This window comes from Neodiprion fabricii, chromosome 1, assembly GCF_021155785.1.
Source record: "Neodiprion fabricii isolate iyNeoFabr1 chromosome 1, iyNeoFabr1.1, whole genome shotgun sequence".
NCBI classification, from domain to species: Eukaryota; Metazoa; Arthropoda; class Insecta; order Hymenoptera; family Diprionidae; genus Neodiprion; species Neodiprion fabricii.
The window spans coordinates 3,970,940-3,987,872 of record NC_060239.1 but is presented as its reverse complement, the minus strand read 5'-3'; the positions used below and the strand labels follow the sequence as shown (position 1 = coordinate 3,987,872).

Here is a 16,933-nt window from a genome sequence, read left to right as displayed (position 1 = left end):
AAGAATTTTTGCGCGCGGATAGAAATTTTTAATTATAACTGTGCAATTGGTGGCGCGGCGTCTTGAAAGGACATTGGCAAGCAAAGCGAAGCCGAGGATTAATCATTGTCTGCAGCAAACTTTATCCGCGTTATTACGCCATCCCGTTCTTCTAATTTTGGAAATTTGATACCCGAGAACCGGCCGCTGAAAGTGGAGCTTGGGGGGGTAAAAAATTGCGGATATTATTCATTTGCTCGAAATTAATATCGCGCTTTTTATACCCCGGTTGATATCCTCATCCTCATCCTTTTCCCGATTCTTCTCTCCGTCTTTCTCGGCACACACGAAGCTCGTCCTGAGAACGTCGACGATGCCATGGTGGGAGGCGGTTGACGCGTAACGTAATTTCAGCGCAATCAATAACATCAATCTTATCTTTGTTCGAGCCCCGACAAAGGTGTACGAGAATCGAGGTTTCATCGGCTTTAGATCGGATCGTAATTCACGGCCGAGTCAAAAAGGAATAAGGTCGAGGTCCGTTCATCGTTCGGACAAAGCTTCCCGACCTCGGCGGAAAGCTCAAACGGAGTTTTCATCTATCGTACCGTTGTTTCGTACATAACGTTTCCCTTTTCTCTCCAATGTCCGGCCACAATCGCAATCAATCCTCCTTTGTCGGCTCGTCAAACGCAGGTAGGCAGTCTCATTCCGCTAAGTAATAGCTCGCGTTACTTGAAAAATACTCGCGGAGAATCGGAGGGGAAACATCAAACGATTCTGTTCTCGGGATTTCACGCGTCTCGCTGAGTGACGGAACCGCAGAGATAATCGAAAGTAGAAAAATATTCCCGGGATCAGTTGAAGAATCGCTGGACTCGACGGACCAGCGCCTCGCAAAGAGACCGGAAATGTATCGATATCGGGCCCGTCCCGAGACGCCGGAGACTCCGGTCTAGACTAATTGAAGTGCAGTGCCAGCAATTTCCTGAAATTACAGACACCGTCGCCTGGAAAGCGTTCTTCTTGCCTCGCGTTCCGAAGCTCTGCAGCCGGTGGCTTTGAGTCCGCATTGTCTCGCTATCGGCCAGAAAACGAATCGTCGCCGCGTCTCAAAGCGGCTCCAACGAATCATCGATGACCGGCTCTCCCGAGATTTCGAGGCCTTGCACGTACTCGTCCACGAAGAGCGAGACAAGCGCGCGGATAAGGAATCGGAAGACGTAAACGAATCTCAAGGTCCACGGAGATCAAAGCCCATCCGTTCGATCGTTGCTTTGAAAGTGCGAGTTTATTAAAGAAAGGTGGTAAAAGGGAGATCGGAGACAGAAGAGCTAAGGTTATGTACAAAGAGTTATTACATCGGGTAGGTATATTGTCAAAGGTTCGCTGCAGCTAAGAGGGTAAACATTTGTGTGCGGGGTAGCTGGTGACGGAGATCGTTAGGCGGTCAGCTTGTGAGGTCGGGTCGGTCGCTCGTCGAGGGTTGGAATTCGGTTACTCGGGGGTGATTCCGGTTCACCAATGTCCCGCCCACCCCTGGGCAATACCACCGTGTCCGGCAGGCCCGACGACGATGCTGCCAGATGGTCCTGCGACGACCGCCGGTGCCGAAACTGCGCCGTGAAGTGCGGCCCCTGCGACACCGTGTCCGGCTGTAAAATCGCCCGAAAGGTTAGAGGCCGCAGCCTGGTGGCGGGCGAAACGTGGCTAAATTCACTCACCTCCCCATCCGAGGACCGGCGCTCCCCATCCAGAAACGACTGCGGGACCAGCGACACTTCCGGTCACGACGGCGGGTCCGGCGACGGCACCGGAAACGAGGGCACCGCCGTCAACGGGGCCGGAAAGCCGCGCTGGGCCCACGACTGGCCCCGCCAGTGCTGCCGGCCCTAGGACCGGGCCCCCAAGGGCGACGCCGTGGGCGCCCCAGAGACCGGAAGGAGCGGCTGTGGCCGTGGCCAAAATGGCGAGGAGGGCGGTGATCGCGGCGAAGAAACGCATTCTGGGAGGGTTGGTGCAGAGAATTGCGAAGCAGACGGCTGCCGGTGATCTGTCAACTCCGATTCTGCGTCGCGCTTTTATACGACCAGATTCCGCGGCTGCGGCCGCGACCTCGCGGTTCGGGCGTGGCGCGGAATTGCAAGGCTCGCAGGGTCGCGCACTTTGAACATTCCTGGAGGGCGCGGTGCGGTGCGGCCTGCGGGACTGAGGCGTAGGTTTAACAGGCGTCGGTAGCGTCGCGACACCCGGACAACGAGCCGTCTTCGACTCCTGCGGCAACTCGCTGGAATTCACTTGTAACTACGAGGGCTGGGCCGCGCGGAATTAATTCGAAACAGGCTTTGACGGTGGGCCGAAAAACCGCGAACAAGGCGATCTTGAGTATCGCATGAGTGGGTGGCTGCGGATTTAAGCGTATTGCGAGCATTGTCGATTTCTTTGTATATTATATACCGCGATGGAAGGAACGCGACGAACGGCAACGCGGCGCCTTATTCTTAACGAATCGATTTTGTCTGAGACCGTAGCGACAAGGTTTCGTCTTTATCACGAAAATGATGCCAAGATTTGTGAAAAGAATCAGAAATTTTAACAAGTTTATTACACCTTCAATAGCGAGGATAAGGTTACAAGGTTGCTGTATTGATATTTTTTCAATTGACTTATGAAACTCGGTGAATTTGTTCCTTACAGAAATTCATTACGTGGGATATATTAGAAATTGTAGCCTTCCATCGGTACCAGCGTTGTAAATGCTTTTATGTGTTTTCTTTTCCTTCTAATCATTCAATTCTTGTCGGATCGCTTTCGCATTCCATATGAGTAGAGCTTTCCGACACGACCCAGGTCAATATCGTTCGGCACATCCACCCGTCAATATCGAACCACTTCCAATAGTAGGTAAGCGGAGTATCATTTTTTATTTTTCGCCCGAAGCACGCTGCAGCCGTACCTCACACATGCGCGCACACACACACATACACATACCTGCAGGCACGACTGAAAGTGCCAATATGTTTGAAACAGGCAATTTGTCACGTTCGAAGATTCCTATCAAATATACTGTATGATTTTTACCACCGTATATACTGCACGTCGGCGCAGAGTGCAAGTTATATTCGAGCTTGAAATACCTTCCAGGCTTTACTTCGTTTCTCGATTTTTTATTTATTTTTATTTTTTCATTTTGTTCGTTTCTATTCCAGATTATAAGAACCGTACCTTTGAGTTTGAGAAACTTTTATTACTCTTTTCGGGGAATGCACGGATATACAAAGTGCCGGGTTTCTTGAAACGGGGAATAAGTGACGGACGAATGGGGTAGAAATTAATAGCCGATCAGGAGGAAGTGAAATTTTAATTATCGAGGAATTAGCAGCTGCGCCCAGTTAACCCAGGACCTGAGTTATTTATCCCCTTCACTCTTCGAAAACTTTCCTCCTCCCCCTTTTTTTATGCCGCCTTCCCCTCGCGGCCTTCGTCGTCGAGACAAAGCGTTGACGAGAAGTTTAACCTGCACCTGGTCAGGTTGGCCTCGCTTGTCTGTGGAGGCAAGACTCCAGCAATCTGCATTAGGATTTGTCTCGGACTAATGCAAGTGACACCGACAGGCGTAAGGTAAGCGTAACAATTATTGACCCTTTTCTTTTCGAAAATTATAAATTGGCGGCACAAATTGCGGATTCTTCGATGACTAAAACCAATTTATAGTAATTTTAGAACTCAGAATCACACGGATACAACCAAAAATGATCAATAACTGGTACATTTATCTTACCTTCGTCGAGGACCAAAGGTCGGAATGCGCCGTGACGAGCCATGATACGCATCAACGTTCGGTTGTCAATAGCACTGAAAATCATCCTGTCAACATCAAGCATTGCGATGCGCTGAGGTGAAAAGGGGTGAATTTTCTTACTTTGAATCCCGAACGACGGGGAATGTTTGAAACGTCTGCCAAATCTCTTTGGCGACTATACGGATACTCACATTTTCGTAGTACCGCCTTTGATACGTGATATGTCAAAGGTCTCCGATATGAATTTTCCCCTCGAGAATTTAGTCGCTGTTCAATCCTTGCATCAAGTACACGAATACGTTCTTCATCCGATAGATAGCTTCAAAACATTTGTATGATCGAAACATCTCGCTTTTACAATTCCGTGATGATCGCTTTGGAATTCTTTTGTATTTCCTTGATAATTTTTATTTTACGACTGAAAACACGATCGCTGCGATTTCAGGATTCCGATACTCTTTAAGAGGTCGTTGACTCGTACTTTAAACCGACCCTGCACGAGTGGCCTAAAGCTTGTAAGTTTCTTCCTATTTAATGTATGGAAAAAATGCTTATCCCGTTTAACGTTATGTGTAAATGTCGATAATTCGTAACTTCGAAGGTAATTGGTCGGTACAAAGCAGCGAGGTAGAGAATTCGAGATGGTTCAATTTACGATCTAGCGTCAACTTTCGGACACGTAGTGTTTCGTCATAATAACACTGTATACATGGAGAATCACACAAAGTTGGTATGAAATTTGTAACTCGATACAACAGTTATTATCGTTGGTCAAGTTACTCTCCGCTTATGCCACACGTGTTTTCGCGTGTTTCCCATCCCGCCGCCGGTCCGAAATGGGCAACATAAGTGCAGAGTGAAATTCCTGCCTACCCACACGGTCGTTGCAGGTACGTACTCCAGAAATTATCGACACACCGACTTTGCACTTCCCACACGGTGGGTAATTCGAGTTATAGATCCTTTGTTAGCGAGTGCCAAGTGTCAGAGACTAACCGCTGCCGTAGGCACGGCACGTAGGTGCCAGAGGTCAGGCGTGGAACGCGCGTGCCGGACGTATTCACCAACAGCCTTCAAGCTCCAGCGACAATGACACTCCGGTTGTAATCGTAGATCAGGAAAATGATCGGTCGCCACGCGCATTGTCGCGGCCACTCAAAACCCTCCCTTCACATGTCGACGCGGCCAGAGCGAGTGGGCGATTGATTGGAACGACTGGCCTTTGCCGTCTCAGCGAGTCGCCAAAAAGCGGGGGCCTGAAACGATGAAGAGAACATGCTTTTGGAACATAGCTCGGTTGCGTTTCATCGCCAGATCGCATTACGATTGACAAGCTAGCTTGAGCTCGTTCACGACATTTCATTTTCTATCAAACATTGATCTGACAGAGTGGAAAAAGTGTCGAGGTGAATTAGCATTACAGGTATGTTTCCTGGTGCTGATTTTCGCGAAGGAACTTGCAGTTCTTAGTATTTCAAGTTACCAGCCGGAAATGCGCGAGACGGAAGTTGATCGAAAGAAAGCATGTAGAAACCCAGAGAAATTCGATTGAAACAAGGTTCAATCAGGGTGAAACAGTGATCAGGGAGGTGGTACAGTATATTCGGAGACCGTCGCCACTTGGTGCAACCCCAGGAATTCGATCGATGCTGATACGATCAACCGGCACTGCAGTTGTAAACCAGCCGTGCCACACGAGCCCAGCCTTTGCTTGTCGGCTCGTGAGTGCATGGGTCCAGGGCATCTGAATGATGCTAGAATCCACGTTTTACGTTCCAACCAGACGATGGCGGTCTTCTTCTGTTCAGCCCAGCTTCAAACCAGCGAACAGACGGAATATGGTCGAAGCTTCTGACACGAAATGGGAAGTTCCGACGCCTCTCAGGCCACCTCAAATCGCTTAATTGCAGACTGAAAGCTATGACGGAGTAAATTACGACGAGTGTAAAGGAGCTTTCCACGCTCCGCAGCAATATAGCTGCTTACAAGATAATATACCATTCGCTGTTAATCAGGCTTTGCCTATGCGTTATTAATATCGCCACAGGTCGTGACAATTACTGCAGCATGGCTGACTATTCAACGAGAACAAAGAGTATCGGCTCTCTAGATTTACGTCAGCGTATATACTTTCGAATGGTTTCAACGATTATTATAACTAGATAAAGGCGAATGAGATAAACAGTCAATGAACGTACCGGCATCATATTTCAAGTGTAAAAATGCATTTATTCAATGTTTGTTATACAAAAAGACGAGAATCGGAGGTCGAGAAAGGGAACCAAGACAGGACCAGTCAGTACATTTGTTAAGAGGCTCAGGGGAGGACGCGTGGAAATCACCAGTGACCATGGCCAGCCCATCCATGGCCTAGTCCAGCATGGACTCCAGCTCCGTATCCGGCGCCATGGGTGGAGATGGTGCCAGAAGGTCCCGAGATAACCGCAGACCCAGCGTTGGGTCCAGAGACCGCAGCCGCGCCCGCGTGCGGCCCAGAAATCACCGCTCCGTGACCAACTGGGCCAGCTAGAACCGCTCCATGGACCGCAGGCCCAGCCAAAACAGCCCCGTGTCCAGCTCCTAGTCCGTATCCTACAAAGGTCGATTTCAGTGTCAACTCAGCGTGTTTTGGGTTCGTCGTATCGGACGGTTACCTGCACCAGCCCATCCGGCAGCTCCGTTCCATCCGTGACCCCAGGCTCCGTCCCAGCCTCCGTCAACCCAGGTGGGACCAGCGACGGACCCGGTGACAACCGCGGGCCCGGCGACGCTGCCGGAGACGTGAGCGGGGCCGGCAACAGCTCCGGAAACACGAGCAGGACCGACGACGGGCCCGGCGAGAGATGCGGGGCCCAGATGAGGCCCCGCGACCGAAGCACCGCCAAGGACTGGCCCAGCCAGGCCAACCGCGACGCCGTGGGCGCCACCCCAGACACTCCGACGTTCACGAGGCGTCGCGACGGCCACGGAGACGAGGGCGAGGAGGGCGATCTGGGGGTGAGATTCAGGGAGGAGTTGTTGGTTTTAAAAAATTCGAAGCTTAAACTCGTATACTCACGAAGGCTTTCATGTTGACTGACTGAGCGGTAGTCGAGTGGTGATGGACTCTGGATATCGAACCGAGCTTATATAGGACTCTGGCATCCTGATTCGCGCTCCCACTGATCCCGCGAATAATAATACCTCCGAGGCTCCGCGGTACGGACCGATTGTGTCGGACGGTGGTAACCTCGCCACACCCATTCGCGGCCTGCTGGAAACCGTCCCTTCCGACGGTGAGCGCAGGTTACGCGGATGTCGTTGAAGGCCTAAAAAATGTCCTTGCGGCCCGCCGGCGAGGGTAGGAAAACTAGTTTTTACCACCACCCACTTTCAGGCCGCGGAATTTTTCTACGCTCACGATCGGCCGCCACGAACCGCAGTCCACGACTCGCTCGCCTAGGACCAAGTTTCTCGCCGAGTTAAATCCTCGGTAATTATTTTAGCCCCTCGATTCGTGCACGAATTTCAACCTGACTCGGTTACTCGTGGCTCGAATTTACGCCGGGTGAAGCACGCGGTCGGTTGCCACAAATTTCTCTCGCTCAATCAGCCGGCTGAAGCTTTGTTTCAAGTTTTCCGAGTTCACGGTTTTTTCATCGGCCGTTTTGTTCCTCCGAAATTACGCTGGCGCAAACCGTCAATTAAACTCTGCCCAATTGTTGCGACTGACTCGTGGGATTGAAACGTGTCACGATTACCGTCAAGCTTGTTCGAACCGGAGCAGTTGAACCGTACTCGCTGTTAAAAGCGATACCGAACAACAAGTTTACAAGGGGGTTTATAATTTCGGTAATTTTATGCATTCTCGTCATTAACGGCAAGTGCCTGCACACCTCAAAAGGAAGAACAAACCGAGTGTAAACTTCAAACTCACCGTTTCGCAGACGCGTCAATTGCCCGCCTGTTTTCAACTCCGTTCCCAAGGAGGAGGAGAAGGTGGTGATGGTGGGTATAAGGTACGTATAAAGCAGAATATGTCGGACAGCTGGGGAGGTTAGTTTAATTATGAATCGAGCATCTACGAAGTTACACGCCGTTTTAATTCCTCCAGTGCTACAGCTGAACGAGACTCGTGAATGTATACCTGGGAATTGCCGAATTAATTTAGACGTTCTGAGTCCGAGTCGAGCGCAGTGCCGAGTTAGGCAGTAGCCAGGGCCGTCACGAGCCCCTCGGCGAGGGGTGATTACTCTAGGAATTATTAATCCACTTTATTTTTTGTTCCAGAATTTCCCACTCGAGATACGCGAAGCGCTCGCTCCGTCTCTCTCGAATTTCGAGCCTCACCGCCGACATATATCGCCGTAGTATTTGAACGAAATCGACAAACCGGCGAGCAAAAAGCCAATAACAATCGTCGAATATGGCGACCCTCGGCGCCTCTTTAAGGCCGGTAATTAAGAGGGTCGGGCCGTTCTGGGGCTCAGTTTTCTCCCTCAGCTCGGCATTATCCACCTCTTTCTTCGTCCTCGTCCCAACCTTGGGCTCCAAATTCTACCTATCTCCTCCGACGCTAGCCTGCGGTGCCCCAGAGGATACGCTGAGAGTATCTGTACAGTTCGTGGAATATCCTCAGCGAGTACCGACAAAGACAAAGTTCGCCGCTACGTCTCGACCTTTAGCGTTCTCCTCGATGTTTGCTCCAATTCCCTGCAAACATGCGATGGATGCCTCTTGCCTCTGCGCCCGCAATGCATCGTGCCTTTGTTGCCTTTGTTGTACGAGGAAAGGTTCGATGTCTGGGTTAATAATTCGAGTTCGACGACGAGGAGGAGGAGGAAGGAGCAATGAGATTTCACTGACATTTCAACTCCCTTCTGGTACAATCCGCGAAGCTTGGTAAATAATTGCGATTTTCCCCACACCGGTGAGATTTTTTAATTGAAACGTTCAACGCTCGATATGCTTTTTGGACCTTCGAAATCATGTCCAGACTTTTCACGCCGTAAAGCAAATACACGGACCGGCGTTAGCGATTCTGTATTAGCGCGTTTCAACCGCCGTCGGATCACTCGGTTATTTCGGAATTATCGACTGCGTTAATTACGTCCTCTTTTATCGAGTTCGCGTGTTGCCCCGCTGCTAAATTAGTGTGACTGCCAATCGACGTTGACCGTTCGTTTGGAAATTTGAGCCGAAGAATTCATTTCGTGTACGATAATTACTTGAATAATTGAATTGTCGCGCGCTTTGTGTGTCTTATTCGTTATCGAGTTTCCAATCATTTCGAATTACCGCACGCAACGACGAACGTCAAACATTTTGATTTCAGGTTCACCCCACATGCAAAAATAGAAGAAAAAAAAAAAAAGAGCGCAGCTTTGACGTTGGAACATCATTTCGAAAAGGATCGAGCTCTCGCCATCCTTCCCTGCGATAAATTCACGTGACACTTTGAACGCGGAAACAGAGAGTGACGGAACAGGTATATCGGACTATTACCGCAATTATAGCGGCGTGCCTGTCGTCACTTCGAGGACAAAGTTTTCTCGGCAACCGCGACCTTGATGGAAAGTGCAAACTGCCGAGCAGGAATCTTGCATCGATCGGTGAAAGGGTAGAAATCTCGTGTCGCTTTAAACGAACTCGATTAGCGTAACGATTAATTGCCCTCCCCTCGTCGCGTCTGTAACAGAGTTCATTGAGAGAAAAAGGAGAGGTCCTTTAAGCCGGCGAGAGGATCCTGGAAGGAGGAAAAAATTCGTCGAGTGACCCGCCAACTGAGCTTTTCATCCATAATTGAAGGCGTTCATCCCTCAAGGATGGAAGCCGGTAGAAATTCGCGGTGAAAACTCTTGGCGAAGGACACTTCCGGCCGAGGTACGTGTAGACGCAGGATTCTCCGGAGCGCTCCACTTGAGACTTGAACAAAACTAGAAGAAGAATGCGGCGTATGCAGTGTGCGACTTTACGTCTAAAGCCGTCCGTCGTCTCGCGATCTCCTCGAGAAGCTCAGAGCTTTCTTTTATTCGTGGGCATCTGCTCGAGCAGAATGCCTCAGCCAACATCTAACTCTAGGAGTAACTTGACAAAAGATTTAGAGCTGCGTTATATACGCTACAAAGTTCAAAGAAGCGCTCACCTCTCCTGCCGCGATAGTATTGAACCTGAAATTTTCACTTGGCACTGTTCAACGTCGGACTCGCTTTTCCTGAACGGGAATACGGCGCCATTTCTTCGTCGGTCCGACGTTTCAACGCGCAAATTCATCCCCGGAGCAAGCTCACCGAGCCGTCACTGCTGGCCGAGATGTGGTTTCGGAGCTGTGAAGAGATCCTTTTTTCCTTCGTAGCAAAAACGACGCGGGGCTTTTTTCCGGTCGGCTCGCGCCTGGCCTAAGATCACAGATTCCGCTGTTCAGGTTTCAAGATTGAGTTGGGCCACTGTTCGCTCTCTCGCGTTACTCGTTGTTGTTCATGATTCCGCTAATCCCATTTCCTTTGTTGGCACTTGAGCCCGCGAAAGCAGGAACGCTCGAGATCCTCTTAACAGGCCGTTCCTGGAAGTTGGATCAGACAGGCAAGTTCGAGGAGCGAGTATTACTCGATTTCTAATTGCAAAACAGACTCTGCGAATTATTGAGCAAAGGCAAGAAAAGGACGGAGAGGGCGACAAAGAATGGTTCCGTGGCTGCGGTTCTCGAGTGTCCTTCAGCCCGAGTAAGTCGAGCTCAAAAACGACGATATCTCGCGTCCGGTGAGGGTATTCGCGACGGCGTTACCTCCGGCACTGAATCTTGATAATTACAATTTACGATTTGACGGGAAACCCGCGGTCGGCGTCACATTCCGTCTGCGGTGAACCGGGAGCCAGTAATTCACAGCGTAACGCGTACCGCCGCACCGTCGCGTCGCTGGGTACACTGTCACCTGTCCGTGTAATTTCGGTGGTTAAACTGCAAATGGAAACAGAAGGTCGAGCCGAATCGAGTAAATCATCCTACGTTTCCGCCGCTCCTCGAAGGACTTCGCAGCAAAAGCTCCGGGGACTTTCCAGCCTGGCTAAGCACTCCCAGAGAGCGCTTCGCGGGAACCAAATTGATAAAGCTGTTTACTCTCCCATTCCAGACCCGCCTCGACGCCACGCCGTTCGTGTCGAGGCTTCGCGCTTTCATGGATAATGACAACGCGAGATCAGACCGCGGGACAAATTCGCCAGTCATCCGGCGTGGAAAAGAGAACTGACGGACGGACGGCTCGCACCATCAGCTTTATCAGCCTGGCCTGAGGTTGAGTGCCGCGACAATTTCTTGACGCGCTTTGGCTTAATGCACTCCGGCGCATCTGCATTATTTTTTGTCACTGTAAGCGTCTGCAGGAAGCTCGCTGCTCTGAAATGCAGGCGATATTTCAGCAGCCTCCCATCTCTATGGTAATCAAACTTACAACGGCGGCTGTGAACCCTGGTTCGTGTTTCAGCTTCGTTAACGAAGCAGACTAGAAATCGCGCCGTGTGAAGCTTGAGTAAGCCTGCGGCTTCGTTCAGTGACCTTGGAAATTTCGAGAACGAAACTGATCGAACTCGACGTTCACCGTAAAACGTTGGTGAGCTTTTTGTAGTCATTTCTAGGAACATGCTTTGAGGTCCCGTTCGTCGAAATAAAAACTTTTCTGATACCTGAAGTGGAGCTTTAATGCACCCGTTACGGTGAAATACGGGGAAAAACTAATTTCGCTATCACCGGCTAATCGAGTTTGTGTAATTGGCGGTACTTTTTCGCGGCTAAAACCTGTCGCGTCTGCAGAAACGGTACGAAACATGTCGCGGGTCGAATTGAATCTTTTTCGAGAGTTCTTGGTTAATTTTTTTTTCTCAAGTTTTCCTCGATACAACCACGAACTCGATTCTATTCTCGCCAAGCTCTCAGAGATATTCGCGGTGAAATTTACAGCGGGGTCGCCTAAGTCCAAATCGAATAAAGAGACTGAAAGTTTCACCGCGAGAAGCGAGAGTCTCCCTCAAACTTTTCTCGAACTTGATTCAAAATTTTCTGATTACGCACAGACCGCGCGATAATTTTTGGGGGTTAAATCTGGGTCAGGTGGCAGGGGTTAAAGGAAACCAACGCCGCAGGTGGTGGTATTAATTCTAAGCAAATAATCCTTTATGAATTATTAATATATTCTCCGATCCACTCCCAAGGCTATATATTTTATACAATATATACATGCACATAGTACATAAAGTAAGAATCTCTCCTTCTCTCTACTCCTCTCTCAGGTTTGCGACTTATACGAGTGAAAAATGAGACGCGACTCACTCATTGTCGGTTCTCCCGAAAAGCTCCCCCAGCTTTGGAATTATTATACGTCACTCAATTTTTTATCATCCAGATTTTCGGAGCGGCGCATTTGTCGTCTAGGAGCTTATCGACCGCCCAAACTTCTCCTCACGCCGCCTACCCTGACTGAAATCTCATACCATCTTCATCGTAGCTTTGCAGTCCCACGATTCTAAGTATCAGAATGTAGGTGTTACATTTCCGCCGCATGTTCACCGACAACCAGACCGAACAGCGAATACCATGCTACGAATGCTCGATTGGCTTTCGCAGTGAAATATTTGATCCAGTCGATTTTCGTGACAGATCATGTTTGTCAACCATTGGGACCACCGTGGGTGGATCGGTGGATGCGACGGTTGGGTCGAGCGCCGAGGAGAACGGAGAGAATACACATCGACATGTTGAGTTTTAAATACTGATGCTTTATTTTTATATAAAGTATTGTATAAATGTATAAACGCTATAAATACGTGGTATCTATCTATGGTGGTGGTGGTGGTGGTGGGGTGCTAGTCGTGATCGCAAAAAGAGGGTGAGACGAGGGCGAGGGTCGGGCGGGGTCGGGGGCCGGCGGCGGGAGGTGATGCGCCTTCTATGTACATTAGTTCGTTCCAAATCGAACGGCTGACCTACCATTGGCTTCTACCGGTAGCCATTTTTTCACTTGCGTGTTTACCTTTTCGTCCGTGCACTACAATATTATACACGGTACATACGCGCGTTGTTTCGGGGGATGTTTCAGTTTGACGGGGGAGCGTTTATAGCGTGCGTGTATACATATAAATACATATATACATAGGTATATATAAATGTGTATTTATGTATATTGTGTATGAGCAAAAAAAATCACCAAATATATACATGTACACACACATATATACATATATATACATATACACATATACACAGTTGTATAAAAATGTGCGTAGCCGAGTATGTGAATACGTATTATAGTAATAATATAATAATAGTTTAAGAAAAAGATGTATGCGGTGCGGCAGTGAGTACATGTAATAACAACATTGAAGAATACGATGTAGAGAATTGAGATTATGAGGTATCCTTCCGAGCGAGATAATTATTACGATATTATATAATATACGTGGGTAGGCTTGAGGCAAGATAGAGAGAGAGAGAGAGAGAGAGAGAGAATCAGAGAGACGAAGAGTAAGAGAATATTGCAAAAGATGGAACACCGAGAGATTCGGAACCTGAAGATACGGAGAATTGAATGGACAGAGAGATTTGAGAAGAGAGAAGACGGAACAGAATAGAGAGAGAGAGATATAGAGAGAGAGAAAATCGACAGTGGAAGAACACGGGGAGAGACTGATCCGCAGAAGCGTGAAGAAATATCGAAAACCCGTGAGGAGCAACGCGGCTGGTGTTCAGAAAATAGAACGCGCCTGGTTGTTCGGGTTTCGACGGATGGTCGATGCGCCTGAGACGTAACTTGTCCACTGTTCACACTGTGCACTCTCTCGTTATCCCTTTTTCAGCTAAACTCAGCCGGTCTCTCGTCCGTTCCCCGTATGAGCGTTACGACGGAGTTCTCGAATGTCGCCGTTCCTCTCCAACGATCCTCCTGCTCCTCCTGCTCCTCCTCGTTCTCCGATTCTCTTCGCGGTCCTCATCCTCGTCGCGTCGAAGAAGAGGCCGAGGACGCTTCCGCTGCCCCCTCCACCCTCCCCCCTCCCTCCCCCGCGGGTAAAATTGCAGCGCGTGATGAACAACCGGTAGTGCAGTGATGATTGGTGTGTGTGTGTGTGCCGCCGTCGCCGAGCCGAGATCGCTTGTCCGTTAAGACCGTCTACCACTTGCCGTGACCGATGGAAACTGGGGCCGGGATGATGGCTCCGTGGGAACCGAGTCCGGCGTGGATGGCTCCGGAGGGTCCGTTGATCACGGCGACTCCGGCGTCGTGGCCGCCGATTCCACCGGCGATTCCTGGGCCTCCGCCGACGACGGCGATGGCACCGGGTCCTCCGTATCCTCCGCCGAGTCCGAAACCGCCACCTCCGCCAAGGGCGATACCTATAGGGGCGAAAAACCGAGGGTCGTTAGCGGAGGCTCGACCGAGCGTCGAGCTTCGACCGTCGTGGGAGACTCACCAGCGCCTCCAAGACCTCCGGGAGCGGCGGCGGCGGCGGAGCCGGAGCTACCGTCGTCACCGTTGATTCCACCGGATCCGGCGTAGAAGGCGACTCCACCGTAGCTGGGTCCGACCAGGTTAGCGGTCGCCTGGGATGGTCCTACGAGGGTGGCGGTTCCCTGGGATGGTCCTACCAGGGTCGAGGGTCCGGCGGCGGGTCCTACGAGGCTTGAGGGTCCGGTACGGGGTCCACCGATGGATTTGGCTCCCTCCTGGGGTCCGACGAGGTCAGACGGTCCGCTCTGGGGTCCGACGTTGGCCTTGGGTCCCTCCGCGGGTCCGATGTCGGACCTACCACCGGTCACTCCTGGGGAAAAACGAGGGGTTAGGCACGGCGCGAAAATCTCGGAGAGGTCGCGAGTGAGGTCGGATCCTCGTATTTCGGTCGACCCACCACCAGAGACGATCTGTTGAACTCCCGCAGCGCCAGCAGCGGCCGCTGCTCCGGCCGCGTAGCTGGCTCCTAGACCACCGCTTCCCAAGCTTGAGGCTCCGCCTTGGAGAGAAGCTGCGGTACCGGCTCCGGCTGCGAGTCCGCCGCTGAGACCGGCGCCTCCGTGTCCGGCGTATCCGCCTCCGTAGCCTCCGTAGCCTCCACCAAGGCCTCCGTGTCCGCCGCTGACGAGGGCGATGCCGGCACCGTGGCCGCCGCCGTGTCCACCGTAGGAGATGACTGGTCCGTGGGCGATGCCGGCGCGAGCTGTCGCCACTGCCAGACAGGCGAACACAATCTGGAACAGCGAGGTTTCCCGGTTTCGTTGCAGATACGCAGGCAGATGAGGGAAGGTTGGCTGGTTCTCCTGAGCCTCGCTTTCACCGACGTCGCGAGGATCGCGTGTCGGGACGAGAAAACCGGGTGAATTTCTATCGGCGAACGAGGAGGGAGGGCGGCGTGTCGCGGCGATGATGCAACGTTTCGTAACTCGAGCTAATGCCCGGCTACCGTGCCTCTTGCATTTTTCCCGTCAGCTCGGTGCGGCCGAGCCGATTTTCAGCGCCGTTCTCGATCTTACACCACGCCCCGATTCCGCATCGGGATTCCGTATTAGGTGAAAAATTCTTTCCGATCCAGTTTTACGGATCGGGGCAAACCGCGAGAGCCGGCCAACTAACTAACCAGTTGGCACACTCGGGAGCTCCAGGCTAGTCGCGCAAAAAATATTACTCATTCGATATTTTCCATTCCCGTCGTTAAACTTTCGCGACGTCGGGGGAAAAGCGAGTCTACCGCAGTAGATTATATCACCGTCCGTGTAACGGTTCCGCATAATTCATTCCCGGCGTGTAACAAACGTCGGAGAAAAGTGACGCTTGTTACTCCGCTGCTCTCTATAATATTACATTTTGCAACCGACGGGTGCGGCTTTCTTCGTTTCGCCACGTCAAACTGCAGCTACTCGGACTCGATTCTCTCGGACGATTCTACATGTAAGATGTTGCGTTTAGAAAGGAAGTCGTCCCGGCTTATTAACACTCGAACGATATTCTTCTCGACCACCCGCGGCTATCCCGGCGTCAAACTTGTCGCTCTCGATTGCGGATCACTGAGAAACACGCGTGTAACAGTCGGATACAAATGTCGTGAGAGACCGACGGCTTTGCCCGACGTTACCGTATGCACGTTCGAATACACGATATACCCGCGAATAAACTTTCACGTCCTTTCTCGCTAATGCAACGGTGCACCAAAGGTGTTATTTACTCTCCCGGAAGCCGGAGGCTGAGCTCTATTGTTCCGCAATGCCGCGGCGATTTGAAATTTGCTCAAAATCAGACGAAACCGAAGCGATTTTTGCGGCTCTCGGTAAATAACCGCAGTGAAGTTTTAAAACGACGAAAGCGACGTTTCCCCGTTTGATACTTTGATACTTTCCGGATTTCGTTTCGGGTTCAAGGGTTCACCCGTAATCGTATGTATATATATATATATGTGTATATATATGTATATATATGCATACATGGAGACCAATTTTATTGGCCGGCAGTAAAAAGTTTTGCGACCGAAGGAATAATATCGGGTAATCGAGGTACAGAAGCGAAGTTTACAACCGCGGTGCAGCGATACAAAACGAGGAAGAAAGTCTATCGAAAAATGAAGTAAAATTGAAAACTGCCGTTGTAAAAAGGGCCAGCGGCTCGTTACCGCGGTGATTTTGAAATTTCGCGAAAAGCGGCTTCAGGCAGAACGGTCCCGGATAATATTCGCCGTGCGAGAAGGCCCGAATACTCACAAAGGCCTTCATGTTTGGTGAGTGTGTGGTGGTGGTTGGGCTGCTAGTCCGGTGAATGACTGACTTGGGCTGGGTCGGTGGGCCTTATATACTCCCTAGTCAACGCGAGCCACGCCGGCCACGCTCCACAATCACCATCCTTTCGAAAGCCTCACTATCCCACCCCCCTGCCTCCGCCCCAGAAAAACTAACTATAATCCTCCGAGGTTGGTTAGCCGCCACCGCGAAGGTGGCGGGTTCCCGGCTCCCTTCCCTCCGTCGCGTTGCTTCCATATCGCCGATCGGCCGGACCGACCGGACCGGGTCACCTATGACGATTCCCGAAGGCGTGGTTGCGGCCGTTACGCGCCTACCGCGCCCGTCGCCGACTGCAACCTCTGCAGGTGTAGGTACCCTCAAATTGGGAAACTCGCGACTAAGGATTATGCAGATTTACGCTGCAT

The 16,933-nt window shown here is 50.9% G+C and overlaps 3 protein-coding genes across 3 annotated transcripts; all 3 read right to left on the bottom strand.

Moving 5' to 3' along the window:
* Positions 1–1,251: 1,251 nt before the first annotated feature.
* On the bottom strand, positions 1,252–2,027 carry LOC124187763 (dirigent protein 10-like). Its single transcript, XM_046579878.1, has 2 exons — positions 1,704–2,027; positions 1,252–1,634 (listed from the first exon to the last, which is right to left on the bottom strand). Exons 1-2 carry the CDS (start codon positions 1,981–1,983, stop codon positions 1,498–1,500), a joined length of 417 nt encoding a protein of 138 aa, XP_046435834.1. The 5' UTR covers positions 1,984–2,027; the 3' UTR covers positions 1,252–1,497.
* A 3,962-nt stretch (positions 2,028–5,989) lies between these two features.
* On the bottom strand, positions 5,990–6,870 carry LOC124187762 (glycine-rich protein 5-like). The gene is made up of 3 exons (XM_046579877.1): positions 6,840–6,870; positions 6,436–6,772; positions 5,990–6,373 (listed from the first exon to the last, which is right to left on the bottom strand). Exons 1-3 carry the CDS (start codon positions 6,849–6,851, stop codon positions 6,120–6,122), a joined length of 603 nt encoding a protein of 200 aa, XP_046435833.1. The 5' UTR covers positions 6,852–6,870; the 3' UTR covers positions 5,990–6,119.
* Positions 6,871–12,508: 5,638 nt separating this feature from the next.
* LOC124187761 (glycine-rich cell wall structural protein-like) lies at positions 12,509–16,547 on the bottom strand. Its single transcript, XM_046579875.1, has 4 exons — positions 16,491–16,547; positions 14,654–14,990; positions 14,219–14,566; positions 12,509–14,141 (listed from the first exon to the last, which is right to left on the bottom strand). Exons 1-4 carry the CDS (start codon positions 16,500–16,502, stop codon positions 13,918–13,920), a joined length of 921 nt encoding a protein of 306 aa, XP_046435831.1. The 5' UTR covers positions 16,503–16,547; the 3' UTR covers positions 12,509–13,917.
* Between the last annotated feature and the right edge of the window lie 386 nt (positions 16,548–16,933).